The sequence below is a fragment of the Dromaius novaehollandiae genome, chromosome 6 (assembly GCF_036370855.1).
Source record: "Dromaius novaehollandiae isolate bDroNov1 chromosome 6, bDroNov1.hap1, whole genome shotgun sequence".
In the NCBI taxonomy this organism is placed as follows: domain Eukaryota; kingdom Metazoa; phylum Chordata; class Aves; order Casuariiformes; family Dromaiidae; genus Dromaius; species Dromaius novaehollandiae.
Window position 1 is genome coordinate 29,967,702 of NC_088103.1, and position 20,164 is coordinate 29,987,865.

The following is a 20,164-nucleotide window of genomic DNA, read 5'->3' on the forward strand; positions in this document are numbered from 1 at the left end:
TTATCATTCTAAGGTCCCAGATTGTTTCTTACAGGATATTTTGAGGCACTTTATCTTGGTCTTTTCTTTTTGAAACTGTTCATTCAGTGTGAAATACTTAAACTATCAACTGGTCAGAGAGGCAACACAAATGAATGTAGGTCCCTGACTCCTGGTGTGGGGGAGTGTCCTCTGGAAAGCCCTGCTCCAGTTCTGAGGGGGGATTGGGAGTAAGGGCAGGCGTCACTTCCTAGTAGTCTGTCACGTTTGAAGTCTGCTTCTTTGCAAGAAATGACTCTCATTTGTCTTAGGCAGCTAACGCTTGAAGAGAATTTGCATCTGTGAATCCTCCACAGCACCATCTTTGTGTGCAGATACCTAGCATGTCTTGAGGGCTGGTGTTTCTTACTGGCCAGCTTGGGTAGCTCCCCACTCAATATGCCAGCAGCTTCCTATATATAGCCTATTCTTTGGCACCCTGCACAGGGGAGCCTAAGCTCCCAGCTTGGGGTTGTGAAAGTTGCAACAGGACGAAGTGCCAAAGAACTAGATGCCACAGCACTGTTCAGTGCAGTGTTTTGGGAATCCTTACAGTGCTGTGGGAACGAGGCATTTCTCAACCCTAAAGAATTAAGTGATATGAGGTTGCACTTTTATAGTTTGTCTTGCTTTCCAGCAGAGTTAAGATGCATGAGCCCAAATCTTGAGCTAAAATGGCTTTGTCTGCTCAGACTAGACGTTTATGCAGAGGAGCGAGGTGAGGACCAGGTTAAAACAAAGATCTATGTGTTCCTGCTCTTATGTTCTTATGGCTATTAATTATTGATACCTTATTATGGAATACAATTTTTCAGCTAGTCGTGCACCCATTGTATAGACTAGAGGAAATGATTGTATTTCTCTACATTGCTGTGAAACTGGCATTTGAAACAAAAGGTCCATTTTAACACATCTTTTCCTTTTCTCCTATCCCAAACACTTGGTCAGTTAAGAAAATTGGAGATGTGTGACATGATTCTCCCTGCCAATTCTATGACAGCGTTTTTTGTTCTGTAATGTCATTTTGATATTTTTCAACATACACCATGCTGCTGTAGTGTATAAATTCATACATCAGGGTGGGTTTTTTTTTGTTTTTACCTAGGTCTAATATTTAGCAGGTAGGACTAAATGTTAATGCAGAGTTAAAGCCAAGAAGAGCTACTGGAATGAACAAAGCTTTTTAAAGGTTATCAAATTACCAACTTTACCTGAATCTACTCACTTTAGTATTAAATAGCTGAGCACTTAACAAGCTGCTACCTTTTCGATCCCCTCTACAGTACCAGCCTCCAAAGGGGAAGTGGGCTTTTTTTTGCTAATTTAAGAAAGCCTCAGTTATTGGTGAAAACATTGTTGATCTGTAGCAGGCAAATTTATTTAATCTATAATTGATAAAAAGATCACAGGTTTTTTTTGTAGAAACCATGTTGGTTAGACAACTGGGAACAGAATGGTAGCCAATTAGTGTGGTGTTAGAAGACAACTAACTTTAACTTCCAAAAATAGTTAAATAGAGAAGATTACTATTATTACACTGGAATGAAAAGCATAGTTATTGTCCTGAATTTAAGAGGTAGTTAGTTAGAAAGACGGACATGAAATGAAGAACATTTCCCTCATGGCAAAACCGAAAGATTTGGAAGCATAATTTCTGTTATATTCATTAGTTCATCATATCTTTGATCACAAAACTTGCTGGTACAATTTGGGGTAGTCAAACATGAAGATTAGCCTGGGAGACAGTAAAACAGAGAAGTAGCTGATACTATGTAAATAACAGATTCAGTGAAGATATTTTATTTTACTAGACTACGGACTCAACATAAAATGCTAAAAGCTATTATCTTTATGGCTCAGAAGGACTAGATTTATGGATAACACTATCATTCAGAATTATTAAAGTAATTGGAAACAACGTGGAAGACATCCTCCTATTTAAGAGTTAAGGTGAAGATTATAGGGCTGACAGATGGAGATGTAAAGCAAAGTGTGATGGAAAAAGCTGATCCTGGTCAGCATCAGTATACCAGAGAAAGATAGATCTCGAAGTACTTCTGTGTCTTCAGCTAACCATAAACTACATTCTTTTACAAGCTTATCTTAACTAATGTATCTGTCTCTTAAAAAAATATATCCTCACTTTAATCACTGTTGTGGAAGGGATTGCTTGTTGAATTTCACTACACATGCAAAGAGCAAAATGCTAATAACAGACCCAGGTTTACAGGAGGTGCTGGAGGAAAACAATGCCGTGATTGCAAATTGATGAGTTCTCAGGGAAAGTTTTGCCAGTTGCTGAAGTATTGCAAGAATTTATTGCTAACTTGTTTTCTATAGCAATACCAAAATATCATGACACTGCAGATTCACCAGAGCAATTTATTAAAACCTGTGTTTTTCAACTGGGACACCTGAAGAGTGTAACATAGATTTCCCAACTTTAACTAGTAAAATACAGAAGTGCAATAAGAGTTTACTTCAGCATAAGCACATACTCAAACTTCCAAAATGGTCCTTGATGGTGTCTGAAATGTAAACTTTTTTTCTTGAGGCACATATTTGCTAAGAAGCTGTTTTTTCCAGTGCTTACATATTGATAAGCATTTTCATACCTGCTGTAAGTCACTCCTGACTGTCGTTCAGGAGAACAAGTGACTTAAAATCAATGTTGAAGACACCAATTGCAAGTAGCAGAGACATTTTCACTACTACCCTAGCTTTAATGGGTCAGGATGGTAATACATTATACATGTATATGTTACATATATAAATTATGAATATATGTACATATACATGTGTATAGTGACACTATGTGGAGAGATATGTATATAGTGATACTGTGTGGAGATGCATATAAATAGCCTAGCCTGTTGGAGACAGTATATGAAGAGACCAATTCTACCAGGGCCAAAACCCTTCTGTAGCTATTATTGTCAATTAAGGTACAAGCACAATTCTCAGACTAAGTTGACTAAGTAGAGCTGGACATGCCAAGCAGTGAAATAAAACCTGACACAATGTATTTTTTTTTACTGGTCTCCTTTTTAATAGTGCAAAAAAAAAAAAAAAGAAAAAAAAGAAAAAAAAAGAAAGAAAAAAAAAAGTCAGTAGTTTACTATTTGAAGATATTCCTAATTCTAAAAATACTTCCATTTGCAACCAAAAATGCAGTAGACATTTTTCACAGAAATGCCAGGTAAAATATTTGAGGCCAAATAAGTTATTATAATGTTTTTGTAAAAGTGAATTATAAAACAAGTAGTCCTTTATGAAACCGTGAAAAAAGCTTAAAAAGGACCTTTCCCCTTTGTAAAACAGTATATTGGCAGTGTTTAAAAAGCAAATATGGTAAGTCCATTTGGAGCTCAGGCTGTACAGAAGTCAATATGTGCTAGTAATTCTCTGTGCTGGCTTGTTGGATACTGCATTTTACATCTGGGACACTCAAGAAAACTTTCATCAAGCAGATTTGAACGCTTCAGGGAAGGACTTCTGTCATATATTGTCATCTTCTCTTCAAATGCTGCTTGCAAACCTTCCTGTGGTTCCATATGTCCAGAATCCTGGAGTTTCTGGAAAAGAAGCAGCTTTTGTATGCAATTGGGGCATGCATGCCCTGATCAAGTAGCTGTAGGAAAGAATATTAAGATTTGATGGCGCACACACACCCCTGGTGTGTGTTACAGAATTAAGGGAAGAATTTTAAAAATGGCTAAATGCAATTATGCTTCACACATTAATAACAGAGGGCAATACAGGCCTGTTATGTAATTCCAAAACCATATTCAAACTAGACTGCAGATAGCTTTTTCTGAAGACTATTTAAAGCAGGTTTCCCACAACATGTGATTAGACATACAGATAAGACACAGCACATCAGTTGCATTATGGCAGCATTCTATGTAGTGGCAGGAACTACCTTCTCATTCAGTGGTCCATGAAGGAGAGAGAAACTATTTCAAAAACAAGAACATTCACCTGCTTCTTAGCGCAAGGGAATTCACCACTTCAACTTCCCTGCTCTGCCTAGCAAACTTCTACTCAGCAGGTGTTGCTTTTGGCAGCCAGCAGGTTTTCCAGTGGCCTCAGCTGGCAGCAGCAGCAACTGCAGTTCTAGCAAATAAGGCTCTCACAGGGGCAACAACACGTGAAGAAGGGAGTAAATGAATCCTGAGATAGTGCAGCTCTTCATTCATTTAAGAAAATACTTCCCCAACTTGCATACAACTAAGGAGGAGAACAGTCTGGTAGAGTTGGAGAAGAATTCCTCTCATCTGCAACTTGTTAGGAGCTTTTGCATTTACCTTTTCGATAATAAGCACAACAGCTCCAGACCTGATCTAATGAAGGACACATACATTCAGAACAGAAGTCAGATGTCTATCTATCTCATCTAAGTTAGTCCAGAGCTGCAGTCTTGACAATCCTATTCGGCTATCACCTAACCTCACAAGATGCCTCATTCTAGAGTTCCAGTGGCATCAACAGTCAAAATACTTCTACACTCAAGATCAGGGCAATCCTGGATAAACAGGGCAGAACAGATCAATGCCTTGCTTAATACTTAATCCTCCCCTACAAATTTCTCTGCTGAATTTAGAGGGCCAAATCTAGGTGGTATTCTTATATGATATGTAGCAAACAGACTATGGTCCTCACAATACAATGGACATCCTTTTTCTTTCCACAGTCATAGGGGGACAAAACCTTTTGGAAATAAGAAACTTCTGTTTTAGTGATCTACCCTATATCAGACAGGGTGAGTGGGGGAAAGTAATTCAACTTCTACATTTAAGTAGTAGTAGTGATTTACACTGATCACTAGCAGTAAGTTTAAGTAGAAGCACACTGCAGCTTTGTCATTGTGCAACAAAGCTAAATACACATTGTGAAAGAAAACAGAATTATGTTCCTTGCTGAGGGACCTGACTCTTCCAGATCTCCTTCTGCAGCCTTCCTCTCCTTATGTGTTGCAGATAAAAACCTAGTTAGCTAATAGAGGGTTCTGCATCTTGGGGCCAGATATCAGAGGATATGAGGACCTAGAGTGAATTTTTGTTGACAGAAGGCCCACTTTATTCAAACTAAGATCCCACACTGAAAAGATGTTCATTTATGTAAAATCCCTGACTAAATTCACATGCAAGTTATTCAGTACATACCAAAGGTTCCAGACGGGTTATTTGCTCCCTGGCCTTGCGTAGCTCCTTAAGGACTTTGTTCAACTGATGCTGCAAGTTCTGGCGATCAAGCTTTTCGTTCTCAAAGTCTGTTGTACATATCTGGATCTGGCACCCCCCCAGAAAAAAGTAAGAATAAAAGACTTCAGGTCAGAATTACTAAGAATTAAGAAAAAAAATTGTTCCCATTTTAAATATTTAACACAAGTTTTACCCTTGTAATCATACTTTTAAAAAGCAGAAAAAAAGCCACTTGTCACTCTCACTTAACTTCAATGAAATTCATACATGCCTGATTACAAAAATCTTCTCCATCAGTATAAATACAGTTTGAAGGTATTTCAAGATGTCTTGCAAGAAGATACAATATAAGATCATCTGAAATTTATCCATGGATTTTAAGTTTATACTACAATACGAAGTTACAGTACATTGAGAAACGGCATCATGAACAAGCACTGAGGAGATTTGTACAAAATCTTATCAAAACATAAGTACATAGATAAGCATCAATAAGCTAAAAAAAACTTTGCAATGGTCAGCAGCATTTATATAACAAAGGTTCCTTTTTAACGTTAGCATAGAGATTGAGGGGACAGCTGGTCCTTATGTAATGTTCCCAGCAACAAACCCTAATTAATCTGATTTTAAATTATATACTTTTCAAATATATTTGAAAACTGGCATTATCCTTCTGGAATGAAAAAGCTTCCAAAAGTAGTTAATAAACAAGTGTAAAATATCACTTCATAGTTCCAAGAACATCAATCCAGGCATCAAAATTCTGCCAAACTGAATTGAGTGAGTTTCCACCGATTTTTCGGTGGACTGTGATTTCATAAGAAGAAAAAAAAAACAGTACTATTGAGTGTATTTTTTTAAACTATTTCATCTGTGGCTTAGAATTATTGTTTTTAACTCCATACTATTTTAGCATAAATGGTAGTGCCTTACCTTAAATGCCATACTGTTAATGAATTGGTAGAGAAAGATTTCAAAATCTTAGCAATCTGAAGTAAACATTTTACAGAAAAGCATATAGTACAAGTTCATACTAAAAATGCTAGTTTCTATTACAAGATCTTTCTCATAGCAAGACAATGTGGAAAGAAACTCCATGTAACACTGGCTACCCAAGTTTAGAAAATAAATGTGAAATAGCTGCTCTTGAAAAGAAAATGTTATTAGATCTGTAGGAACATATTTGTAAAAAATAAAGAAGATAGAGAAGATGACAATGCAATTATTTGTGTAATCTTATCAATGAGTTGTTTGGTTTTAGGACGTTTTCTCCCCCATGTTCTGAGACTATTTATTTGAAATGGTGATTGTGTAGTTAACAGCATCACCTTTAATTACAACCTCTTATCTGTTAAACGTTACCGATTTTTCTGACGGATGTGTCAAAATCTTTAGAAGCATCAAGAGATCATCCAGAGTTGAATATTACTATATAATATTATTTAATAAACTATTCATTCTTACATTGGAAAAGTTATAGCCTAGATAGCCTTTCATGCATATAATAAGGATTAAATATCAGATTCTTGAGTAGTCAGCTCAGCATCTAACCATATAATTGCATACCTGTTGTTCCAACAAAGCTATCCTAGTGTGTTCCTCCTGCTGCTTCAGCAATGATTTACGAAGAAGCTGTACCTACAAGGTAGAAAAAACATCTTTAAAAAACAACTTCCATGTGCAATAGTTAATAAGCTTAACAAATAATAAATGTAATAGAAGAGGGATGGAACTAAACTTTGATATTGCAGTGCCAGCAGAAAATGCATGCCTCTTGCATAGTATGCAAGCAAATCCAGCTCAAATACCTCTGCTTTACCCAGGGAAATATTATTACTACATGAAGGGGGAGGAAGACAAGATGGATGATGTAACAGTTCAAAAAAACAAACTAAGCTTTCCTAGGCATTTGTCAGGATCCTTGAAGACAAAAATGTACACATGAAAACCTATGCTTACCCTGATAGAACTTGATAACTGGGGCGGGGCAATGCAACTTTTTTTTTTTTTAATTAAAAAATGAACAAGATTAAGAATCAGAAAATGTTGTGCTATAATGGATTGAATACATGCATGCACAAAAATATCTTTGGTTATCAGAACATATCAACCTTTATAGTGAGTGCTGTTGTTCAGTTGCAAAAACTGACGGCTTTTACCCATTATCAACCAGTGAGAACCAGCCTTTGTTTAGAAAGCTAAGCTGATGTTCTTGTTTCAGCCTAATTTGGCACCCAGTAAGTTTTACTCTCATAATCCAGAACTTGAGTTTACATTGCTTGATACTATTGACCACAAACTTTTTCAAGGAGCAAGTTTATCTTAGCTGGATGCCCCAAGGACCAGTCTTTCAAGAAGGACTTTCCAGTTTCTCTCCAGCAGATAACACGGTCGCGATTTTATGTTCTGAAGAAGAGAACGCAACAGAATCTTTGCCAGCATGACCATGCTGATAGGAAGACACTGATCAAGAGACCACTGTAACCCTCCGTGTAGGGGAAATGGCAAAGTGCTCACAAGTATATAAAGCAAAAGGTAGGCAATAAGTACACATAAAAGAAGTCCCAAACATGAAGTATATGCATGTCTTCCCCTTCTGGTCAGCCAGAGGGGTTAAGAGTCATTGGTCTCAAAAAGGAAGGTAGAATTAAGAATTTCACATATGAACAAGAGATTTAACTTAAATCATCAAATTACTCTTGGGAGACAGACAAGCCCTGCAAACAGTAAGAACCTGGAAAAAACAAAAAACAATGATGATGACAACAGAACTACTCCTGCCACAGCATAAACCAAGCACAACAGCTTTCCAGAGACAAAAGTTGTTACGCTTTTTATTGAATTACAGAACTCAGTGGCTTCTACAACAGCTGCAGCATGATAAAGAGAACCAGATGCTGGAATCCATCTGAACAAAAAATAAACCTCTGCGTGGCCACAATGCAGTGGTTCATTGGGGGCAGTACCCTGGGATAGGGGTGCTTATGCAGTAAATGTGAAACTACAGGCCCATATGTTCATTTGTAGCAAACAGCTGATAGCAAAATTCTGTGATATTCTACAGTTAATGTTCCTTTAGTGTGTTGCAAGATCAAAACAGTGAAAGCGTTAAACAACATGCAAATCATTGCTAGGACTGCATAATAAAAATAGCTTCTATGGACTTGAATTCTGTACTTTCTTGTTCTCAATTACTAATAACCTTGATTCTCATCTGGTTCCATCCTCAATCTCACTTCTCCCTTCTTGTTCTTGTGCCCTGCAAGACTAGGGAAATAACTGAACTAGTATGTGTTTAGCAAGGAAATTTTGTAAAGCTTTGGATTTTGATCTAAACTAATATGTTAAAGAAAGAATTCAATTTTAAATACAAAAAGGACAAGTCTACATGTATATAAAAAGCAGACATTTACCAGAGTAAGTGAATGATGGTCCATTCTGATAAAGTATGACTTTTCAGCTCTCTTGATTCTTTGCTAGTGATCTTAACTTTCCAAGTGTATCCACTTACCTGAGATAAAAGATCGTCAGACTTTTTCTTTTCTTCTCTGAGCTGTCCTTTAATAATTTCATTTTCTTGTTTCAGTCTCTGCAGTTTATCGCCTTTGATTTTATTTTCATTTTCTAGAGTCTTCATTTCAACAACCTGTTGCGACTGCAGTAAGGCATTTAAACTCATTATTTCTTGTTGTGTTTCTTCATACTTCTTTTTTAATTCATTAAGTTCAGATTTCAGCTGGGTTATAGTACGTCTTTCAGTCTCAAGATCACTTTTAGCAGTTAATAACAGCTGGTCATAATATTTTTGCTTTTCTTCTTGTAGAGGACCTTCATAAGCCAGAAATATTGAAACAGTAGCATGAAAAAAAACCCTCACACTTAAAAACAGAGAGTGAGATCTTCTGATAGCATTTTAAATTGTATCAATAGTGACTCCACATTCTGGGCTGTTACACAGATCAGATTAGCACCAAGCTTAAGTTAAAACAGCTTTCAATGCTTCTAATACAGTAGACTTCTTCCCCAGATAGCTGCAGGAAAATATTAACTCAGCTTCCCTATGGCACTCTGTGCTACAGCCATTTCCTTCACTAACGCTTACAACAATGCTACAACATCTGCTTTAACTACATGGGCTCCACAGTCCCACACACAGTTCTTATATAGCCTTGTACGTTCTATTGACACATGGGAATGGAGTCCCAAAACCACAAATACTCAATTTCAGACTTCAACTCCTTAGACAAGTGTCTGGTAGAACTCCCTCCCTCCCCATAGACAATCTGGAGAGCTGATGGGTTGACCAAAGCCTGACCATTTGTTGCCTTTTACAGACTCTTTTTCAAATTGTATGCCATCATTTACTTCTAAATTGAAAATAAAGGAGACTGGGATATGTGTTTTAATAAAAAATGCATGCTTCTTGGCTTGCTTGCTACCCAAGAAAAGTTTACTAACCAGAATAAAAAGAGGGAGTCTAGAAATTCAGCAGTAAAACAAAATATACCTAATAGTGGAACAAGTAATGCAGTCTTATATAGGCTCTGCTGCTTATTGGCACTGTAAAGCTCTTGAGATTGATACCTTCTTCTATTGAAGGCTTCCCTTGTGTTCTACAAAAGATAATTCACTAGGGAAGTTTCTTGTTTAAATGTAAGTTTTTCATAACTTAAGTCTAAACATTTTATTAGCAATACTCCTGTATTTTCCAAGTTCTTCTTGTAAAGCTATGTCATATCTGCTTTCAATTTGTGTAACTAGATTCTTAGAAACCTGGATCTCTGCTCCTGTCTAGCTGTTTAAAGAGAGGAACTTTCTCATCCCCTTACCCCTAGTCTCCTGGCTGCTCTGATGACAAAACTTTGACTCCAGTAATTCTGAAGCACTTTTTCCTGGTGAGCTACTTCAGTCTGCCTCCCTCTAAAATGTTCTTCCCAGATTTATAAACAGCAGCAAAACAAAATTAAGATGACATTTTGCTGTTTTCCATAAGGATCCAAGCAGAGAGAAGAAAAAAAGTTATTCAGCTATTCAGTGACAAGTACCTGTGGGCATATTCTTACTCAATACTCTAGATTATTCTAGTTCTGCATGATAAGTTTGCTAAACAGATCAGTTGTGGCATATATGAAATTATTAATTTGATAATACGGAAAGCAAGCCAACTCCTTCTGGGACTTCTGTTCAACATGATCTTGGTTTTATTCCATGTGCTAGTCAAGCACCATTCAAACCAATCTGGACACACAGTAGTGAAGGGGTGCTCCGTCACTGATAAGAAACCACATAGCATGGAGGTGAGCTAGAGGTGATCAGATCCATATTGTGAAACACTGTTTTGGATAAGTGCCAAACCTATCACAGTTTTTCATGCCAGGTAAGAGGTGTTCAGAGGAGTAAAGGATGTGTCAGCCCTTAATAATTTTTATAATATTTATTTTGAAGAAAAAAAAAGATCTGAAAAACCTGATCCACACCTAGCCAATAAACCTTTAATGCTTCCTTCACGTAGGTTGAGAGTGTACTTTGAAGGATGGGAGGCATAAGTACATTTGCTTCAACACTTTGCACAAACAGAAAGATTGCCAATGGAGTGTCAAGGCTTTTAAAAAACCATGTGTAATGAAGGAGATAAGAACAAGAAAAATCCCTGGATTAAATAATGTAGCTAGATAACAGGAAGCAAAGAAATTTTACTTATGCAACTTTTACCATTAAGGAACCAAAGTGTTGAGAGAATAAGTTCCTAATTTTGTGCTATAATTTTTTTTCACAAAACTTGTTCTCTAGATAATTATGGTTTTGGTCACTTGTGAAAAAATAAATCAATACCTTCTGCACTGGATTCTGTTGCATGCTGTTGGTTAACTACTTCTGACTTCTGTTCAAATTCAAAGATCCTTCCCAGCAGTCCCCTGACATATGCTTCACGTTGCTGGTCATACAGTAGCCACTGCTGGTTTTTCTCAAGAGCCTTCATGCAGATGAACAGGAGGAAAAAAAACCAACAACAACAACATCACACATACACACACACACACCCCACCCCCACATTCTGGTAATTAATCATGTTCTAAAAGTATTAGTCTTGTTTCTTAAAAATAAGTGAATGCTATACATTATATAGTTGTTTAAGAAAAGCTAGTTAGTTTCTTCTCTGTAAATTCTAATAAATCTTTTCTGTATGATAAATAAATCCATCTTCATTTGAAAAGCTAAGTCAGATTATGGAGCATATAAATTTACATCATAGCAGTATAACTGTACGGAAACTGATACTGTTTAGCTGACTTACTGAAATGGGAAAGCTACTGAAAAAACAAAGGCTTTCATGAGTCATCCCCCAGGTTATAAAGAATTAACCTTTTATTTTCTCAAATATAAAATAACAGATCTTGAAAATGGAATAAGCTAAAACTTAATTGTACAATTTAAAGTTTGTAAAAAAAAAAAAAAAAAAAACACACCCAAAAAACAACCCCCCCCCCTTTTTTAAAAGTTTGAGGACATGGATTTTATATCTGTTTGGATCACAGATTAATTCAGGTTAGAAAAGACCACAGGAGGTCTCTAGTCCAACATCATGCTGTCCAAGGCATGGTCAGCAGTTAGGGCAGACCAGGTTACTCAGGGCTTTTCCCAGGAAGTCTACTGTTGGATCCCCCCCCAGAGCCATCTGTTCCTCAGGCTGAAGCAGCCCAGTTCCCTTAGCCTTTTCTCACAGGAGAAGTGCTCCAGCCCCAACCACCTTGGTGACTCACCACTGAACATTGCTCCAGTTTATTCATGTCTTTCTTGTATTTGGGGGCCCAAAACTGGACACAGTGTTCTAGATGTGGTCTAACAAATGCTGACTAGAGGGGAATAATCACTTCCATTGATCTACTGGCTATTCTGCTGTTAAAACTGGCCAGGAAACCATCGGCCTTCTTTGCTCCCAGGGCACACTGCTAGCTAATGTCCAGCTTGCTGTCTGCCAAGACCCCCTAGATCCCTTTCAGCAGGTATCACTTAAAATAAAGATGGTGTTATCTGATCATTCCCTAAACAGCGCTTCCTTGCTCCACAGCAGAGTCTGCTTTTGAAGCATACTTGACTTCTGGATATGCAAGAGATATTGACAGCAAACTGAAGGTCAGCACACTGTCATTATACTTGAAATAATTTTGTGGCAAGTGAATTGTATATTCAGCCTTCTGTTCCAATGCTATGGTTCATTAAGACAGCAACCACTATCTCAGCTTTCTGCAATAAGATTAATAAAACCTTTATACGTACTTCTATATTCAGTGCCTCAGAGTCCAGAATATCCACTTACTAGTTTATTATTCTTAGCCTATACAACAACAAATGCAGGGTAGAAGAGGAAGTACGTGTGTGTACACACGCGAAACCACAAAACTTGTTTTTGAACAAGTAGATAGTAAGCATTTCATTTGCATGGAGAAACACTTTATACAAAAGTATAGAATTAGCTCCAATTTGAAACACTGTTAAAGCCTCAGAGGGGAAGTGGAAATGCTTCCATGTGCATTGCTTACTGCTCAAGATTTAGTCATTTAGTCGCATAATTCAGTTTTGTCTTTCCACCAAAGAAGAGAGTAATTATGGCATATACTTCAGCTGACAATCAAGTTAGCTAGGCTTAAACAGTAAAAACTTGTTATGGTTACAAAAAGACCCATAATTTAAAATCAGAATGAGAATCCGTGTAATCATCTATAGGGACAGCTGTTTAAGTCGTTCACCAGAAACCTTAATTACTGCAATATTTAAAAGGTAGTATACTTAAAAACCACCCTGAAGTACAGAAATTCACCCTATACAGTTTGGGTTGTTTCTTTTTGTCATGAGATATATATACACATATATATAATGTCTTTTGAAACACTAGTTCTATTCTACTGGCAGGAAAATATATTATCTAAAAATTGTAGATACTAGTGTAAAACAAGCCAAGACCCCATGAAAGTGTAGTAGAAACAGTTTCTTTCTTCTGCATAAAACACAAAACTAAAACTACAGTCCTTTGCTCCTGTTAGTGGTTTCTGTGTTTTTGTTTTAACTTCTCTCTGTCCACCTTTGAGCAAAGGACAGCATTTGGCATAAAAGTAAAAAAGTAGTTTAAATTACCGCTTCCGTTCCATCAGCAACTACACTGTTTGAACACTGCAAGAAGGAATGTTTTCAAGGATGCTGGAAAACCCTGTCTGTTTCTGTTGGGTTTTTTATGTCGCTTCCACACCTACCCACCCTGCCTGTCCTTATGTAATGATTGCCTTATCACAAAATAATTTTAGGTATGATACTTTTAGAGGGAAATGCACACACTGAGATCCCATTATAGCCAAAAACATACATGGTGATAATTTACATTCTTATGCATCTTGTCACAGATTATGTATACTTGAAATGTTATACAGGAAACTTACATCTTTCAGTTGTTTTTCAACTTCATTAAGATTTGTTGGTGATCCAGTGCTGTCCATTACAGCTTCCTGCAGGCAAAGAACAATCCATTAATATTCTTTAAAACGGATGGTTGAAACAGTAAAACTAGTCCTATATGATTATTAATCTCACATAAGCAGTCAGCATAAGAATATTTTAAATACAGCAAACATGGACTCATACATGTGATTTTTGTATCTGGAGATCTTTATACTTCCTTTTTTTTTCTTTTTTTTTTCTTTTTTTTTTTTTTAAAAAAAAGGATCTAAAGTTATGTAGAAAACCACTTATACCTGTAAAAGAAAACCTCCTGGAAAATACAGTGCCTCAGATTTAAATTAATTTATTCTGTAACTCTGCACCTCAAAACATTTTAGAAGAATATGACATGTATTCTGCTGAACTGCTATCTTGGAAGTCATGAAGGCTGCAGGAGAGCATCTGAAAATTAAGATATCTAGGGTTTTATTTAAATATGAAAATCAATAGTAAATGTTTGTTTGTTCTGGTTTTGTATCTTCAGTATACCAGTTTGAAAATAAACCAGACCTATACTAAAGGAGTTGCTGGGGGAAGCTAGAGACCTTGACAACTTCACTGGGATAACTAGAGCATTGTAAATATTTCAGAAAGCATGCAAGCCTATCTGGAACCAGAAGGACATATTAACTGCGTTTTTTTGAGAGACGATCCACAGTAGAACTCTCACATTTAAAGTATGGCTTTCAGAGTTCTTTAGACCCAGCTAAAACTAAAGTTAAACAGTTAAATAGTAACACTTTGTTCATAATCAGACATCACATTTCACTGTACACTAATCATAGTAGAAAGTTTTTTGAAATTGTGTAGAGGGAAGCTAGAGGGAACTTTAAAGAGAAAAAAGTGTGAAGTGCTACCCAACTCCAAGCCACATTACTGAAAGCTTTTCCTGTCATTTTTGGAACATGATTTAGAGCAAGTTTAGCAGCTGGAAATACAGGAGATTTTGAATGAAACTATTAAACTTCAGTGCTATCTAATAAAAATGGGATTTAGAGACACTATGATTGATCAGGTTACTATTTCTATGAATATTAGAACATGGCACCAGTAAAAATTCTAGCAGGATTATGTCATGCAACTGTTGTTTCCAACCAAGAGTATGCCTGCTCCTTGCATGCCACCTAGCAGTTTCAGGAAGCACTGCTAGACTTGTTTTCAAGCTTTCCAAGACTTTCAGTCAAAGTCAAATTTTATTGTCCTTCAATCGAAAAAAATGGTCAAAATTTAGAAGAAAAAGCTGATTTTAAACTAAAAGATATTTTAGCAATCAGAATCCAAAGTGTGACAGTCCAGTATTTTTGGCATCCATTGTTTTCATGGGGTTTTAGTTTGTAACTATGACAGCAAGCAAGCTACTCTAAAAACAGGGAAGGAGCCCTGTTTCTAATGTTACCAAAGAAGATACCATGTCTAATGAGTAGGGTATAATTCCACTGTTCCTTTAATCTTGACAGTTGGCACTTAAAATTGAAGGATATGCCTCCTTCAAGTAGCAGACTGCTCAGTTTAACTCAGCTGAGACAGTGATGAAGACTTAATATAGATAACGAAGGATGGTCTTCAGCTTTCAGCATCATGCTTTTCTTCACCAAAAATATGAATTTAGACTACAGGAGGATTCTCTGCCTTGATAGTTCTACTTATTTATGACCTAGCACCCTGGTATGCTGCTGAATTTTTTCGCATAATCAGAACACTATGCTATCGCCACTGAAGTCTAATTTAACACCTTCTGCAGCTTACTACACTAGATGTAATACGGAGAGTCTAGTCTAGTAAACAAAGAAAAACTTGAGCATATTTTCTAGCAAACCGAGAGGTTTTTCATTTCATTTGAGACTGTTCAGAGATACAATTCTGATACCGCTGTGGTTTAGAAGACAAATTTCTATAGTGGTTACTAGAATGATGAGTCCAAAAACAGCATAAAAATCTGTTGAATGAACCTGAAGTTTTAAATTTTTTCTCTAACAAGGTTCAGAATCTCTTGATACTGGAGATTACACATTAAATTTAAAGTGGTATTATTCCCCAAGATACCACATTGTTCAAAATGATAAAAATATGTAATACCATTGAAATTTAGTAGATTAAGATGACTTACTTTCTTAAGAATTTGGCTCAAGCAGAATTTCTAGAAGTTACTCAACTTTGTTGTGTAGCATGGGAAATAGCACCATCTACAGGTTAAAAGCTGGAAAAGCAGACTTAATAGACACCTTTTAGGCACTGTTTTCCATGTGCTGCTGCTGAGGTACTGCTGCATTTTTCCATCGAGCATTAGGACAGGCTGAGGTGAAAAACCATTGCAGAAGACTAAATCCACTTATAAAAACAGCCAAGTACCTAGCACCATAATTATTAACCATTTTAAATGGGAGAAGTAACTCATTATTCATGCCCTACCTTCTGACACATTGAAGCATTTATCATGTGTGATGTCATGTAAAGTACAGGCAACTAGTTTTAAAAATTGATTGAGGAGTAAATGAGGATTCATAAGAGGAGGGAGGACAAAGATGTTCTTATGACTGAAGCAGAACTGGGTGAGCCGCTAAGTTTCCCTTTATTAATGCTCCGAGCAGACAGATCCAAAAAAGGGTGTGATAGCTGCTTCAGCCACAGTGGATCCTTACCTGTAGTGCCACTAGTCAAACTGCTTCCATGTGAACTTGAAAAAGGGACCTTGTGGGACACTATCAGAGAATCCTCCTTCCCAGCCATATTGCCTCTGAAAGGAGATGGCTGTGCCCCCTAACCATTCTTCACTTGACAGTGGTCAAACTGGATACCGCCTCTCTTCAGAGAAGACTATTTCAGCATGCAACAAACATGAAGGAAGACTTACAATGCATGCTATTTTGCAATTGATTTTGGTACTTAGTGGTTTCAAATTTCAAGTCTAACACATAAATAATTATGACATCTCTTCAGTACTTACCTGGGATGCCTGAAAAGTACTGGCTCTGTTTTCAAGCTCCGAACATCTCGCAGTAACAGTAGCTAAGTTGCATTTTAACCGGTCCATTTCTTCTGACAAAGAATTAAGTAACTGTTCTCTCCTTTCTGCTTCCTTTGTTTTTTCCTCTAGTTGACTAAGTAATGAGGATACTTCACTGCTTTTGTTTTTGGACTTAAACTTGTCTTTTAGGTTTTTGATTTCTTTGTCCTTCTCTCCAAGAAGGTGGCTGTTTTTTTCTTTTGCTGTTTCAAGTGAAAGTATTTTCTAAATGAAACACCCAAAGAGTGACACAAAGGAATAAATGTCAGTCTATATAGCCAAGGCATTAGAAAGTTTGCAACTGTTTGAAAAAATATTCACTTTGAAAGGTTCTCTTAGATTTTAGTTAGCTGGAAACAGTAGTTTCCACTCAAAACAGACTTCTACAATGATCAATTGAAAAAAATACAGTCTACAGGAGAAAAAAATAGGAAATAAATGATAGAAATAATGTAGAGAAACAGATTTCATGGAGGGGGGGAAAGAGTTGCTGATACATTTCTTAATGTTAGCTAGCATATTTAGTAGCTTTTGAGAAGCTACAGACCCTTCTTGCAGACAAAGTGACAATATGTGGGGTCACAGAAGAGGTGTAGTAAAGCATTTAACTTGAAAATGAGGATTTTCTCCTATCTTGTCTTTTCGTTTCAAAATATACTTCTCTAGATATTTTTAATAGGCACTCCCTTTTCAGTAGGCCGCCAGTACAGTTAATTATTAAATGGCATTAGTAATTATTGTATTTGTGATACTTTGGGACTCTAACAAAACTGCTGATATCATAGCATTTCATTTTTGCCCAGAAAGGTTGACGTTCAAAACCTGCAAGTCGGTATCAAGTCACTAAAAGCAAGTAGAGAAACTGGAAGAAATTGAATTTTATGGACCCTCCAAGCAATCAACACTGAGTAAACAGCAAACTCCACCAGACACAGTAAATACACTAAATAGCTTAGCTGGAACAGTACGTGAGCTGTCTAACCACAGCTGGTACTTGGGCTAGCACGGCTAAAGCAACTGCAACGCAGATGCATCAAAACATCCATTGTCAAAAGAAATAGTCTAGAAATACTGATGTGCCTAGGCTTCATTTAATCATGTCTTTTGAAAGACTCCATTTAAAGATTCCCAGTCCCTCTAGGTAGCTTGACAGCACCACACACTAAGTCTTGAACTTTCTCTGAAACCTCAGGTTTACCTTGAATGGACTACCTGGGATGGAAGCTGCAATGGCTTTGTTTCTGCTCTCTGGTTGCGATGGAATGATAACATGGTGAACTGATCACAGTTTTATTTAACTATAGCTGAGCAGGAGCTTGAGAATGTAGATCAAGCAGATGCTCAGCACTCTGGTGTACTCCTAGTCAGTCACTTGCCTGCAGCGTTCTCTGCAGGAAGTGCTCACAGTAAGTCTCTGGGACCCGATGCAATTGGAACAGCAGGACAGATCTGAATGGACCAACTAAGGCCTCTGGCCTTCAGTTGTTCTGTTTAACAACCTTGCCGAATGACTTTATAGTCTTATTAGTTTGATCATCATTGAAAAATACCTGAGAACAGAAATGCTAAACTAAAACAACAGAGTTACATCAAAGTAAACCTAATTTTAATACAGACTGACATCTTGTTTATGAAGTTTTACATACTCAAGTATGTTATCCATGCAGGATCAAAACATCTAACAAAAGTTAGTCTGACAGTACAAACATTTGCCTCACCTCTAAGAGTCTGTTTCTTTCTGGATCTGTCATTTTGCTTTTTCCTTTAACGATTTCCTCCATTGATTTTCTCAGGGCTGCGTTCTCCTTCTTACACTTTTCAAGCTCATTCTCAGGTCTGGAGCTGCCAGACTTCAAACCCCATTTGCCAATAATTATATCTTTGGTGGCCTTCGAAGTCATCTTTAAGCATCTACGGAAATAAACACGAGAATTACCGAATGGAAGCAGCTTCCCTCCCCCAAGCAGGAGATATCGCCTCCCGCGGCTTTGTTAAGGTACGGGTAGCGCAGGGCCCCCCGGCCCCTGCTGAGGGCTCTCGGCATCGCTAGTTTCACACCCCTGCGCCGGTCAGCGCCTCCTCCTGACCGCTGAGCGCTGCCGCGGTTCCCCGCGGGCGGCGGAGGACGACGGCAGCCCCTTGGGCGGGCGGCAGCGCCCGCTGAAGCGGCGGCCGGGCCCGGGGCGGCTCCGCGCGGCGGCCCTCTCCGAGGGCTGCTGAGAGGGGAGGCAGCCCCAAGGGGGCTCATGCCGCGCGGGCCCGAGGGCTCCCGCCGAGCGGCCCTACCCGGCGCTGCTTCCGGGAGTTTGAATCCCGCGGCGCGAGCGCCGTCACTTCCGCCCGGCCACCTCACCGTCACGGTGATGGCTACGGTGTCTCCGATGGGTCGAAAAAGGCGGGGGGAAGCAAAGCACACGGGAGAACGCTTCTGCGGCGACGGCGAAAGGAGGCGTGGGCGGGGCGGGAGGGGGAGGAGCAGGAGCTGCCGGCCGTTGGTCTGCTGTTAGCGGTTGGCGGGGCGCTGCTACTGAGAGGAGGCGCCCCATTGGCTGGCGTGGCCGGGCGCGCGCCGCGACCATTGGCCGCCGGCCCTGCCTGGCCAATAGCCTAGGGCTTTCCTTCTAGCCCCCGCCCCATGTGCCGCCTCGCTCTGCTGCGGCACGTGTTCGCGCTCGCGAGCAGCTGAGGCGAGGCGAAGTCTCCTCTCGCCGTGCGGCGGCCCGGCGGGGCAGAGGCGCTCCCTCGGCCCAGTGCAGGCAGCTGAGGCGTTTCTGAGGGGTGGCGCAGGGCTCGTTTCCCCTTTAGGAGGCCGTAAGCAGTTTTCTCCTTGAAGGGGGTTGTCATTTCGCTGTTAAATGGCGGTTGCAAAGCGAGGGGTGGTGGCTGGTGAGCGCCGCCTCACGTCGCTGCGCGGGCGGTGTCTTGCCTTGCCTCGTGCGAGGCTCCCGTTTGCTCGCTATTGCGGCACGGAGGTAAGCAGCTCCCAGCCGACCGAGGCAGCCAGCTCTGCTTTTGGCACTGGTGTTCCCGGGGGGCTGCAGTGGCCGGGGACTTGTCCGGGACAGGGATGAGGGAGCAGCGATCTCTGCCGGGTCTGCTGAGTCCTCTCTGTGTAATGGCCTCTGGGTCGTCTTCCTAGCTCCTGTGTTTTGGCTTTGGGTTGCCTTTTCTTCCTCTGCAGTCCTCTTCCTCAACTATGTAAGATCTAATCATTTTAGAAAAGAAGCCAGACCCATCTTGTCTTAAAAGGTAGTAAGTCAGGATCACGTGGAGCACTCTTAGTTAAGTAGTTTTCATGCGTAACCAAATAAAAATTTGGCCGAACTCTGAATGTCCGTGTATGACTCATTTTGCTCCATCTTGTTGCTTTCCCCTTACACTTCTACTTAAAAAGACGTATTTTGCAGTAGTAGCATGCACCACTTGGTGTTTAACATCTGGTCCACAG

The 20,164-nt window shown here is 38.9% G+C and overlaps 1 protein-coding gene across 4 annotated transcripts; it reads right to left on the bottom strand.

The window, feature by feature from the left end:
• Positions 1-2,386: 2,386 nt before the first annotated feature.
• On the bottom strand, positions 2,387-19,175 carry CEP55 (centrosomal protein 55). 4 transcript variants are annotated; one of them, XM_026094172.2, is made up of 9 exons: positions 19,070-19,175; positions 18,435-18,627; positions 16,657-16,941; positions 13,655-13,720; positions 11,055-11,196; positions 8,734-9,050; positions 6,789-6,860; positions 5,184-5,309; positions 2,387-3,593 (listed from the first exon to the last, which is right to left on the bottom strand). In XM_026094172.2, the coding sequence occupies exons 2-9, from the start codon at positions 18,615-18,617 to the stop codon at positions 3,387-3,389; spliced, it is 1,398 nt and encodes a 465-aa protein (XP_025949957.2). In that variant the 5' UTR covers positions 18,618-18,627; positions 19,070-19,175; the 3' UTR covers positions 2,387-3,386. The 4 variants fall into 4 exon arrangements, with proteins under 4 accessions (XP_025949957.2, XP_064370115.1, XP_025949956.2 ...); XM_064514045.1 differs by having other exon boundaries at positions 2,387-3,649; positions 19,003-19,145; XM_026094171.2 differs by having other exon boundaries at positions 19,003-19,141.
• Between the last annotated feature and the right edge of the window lie 989 nt (positions 19,176-20,164).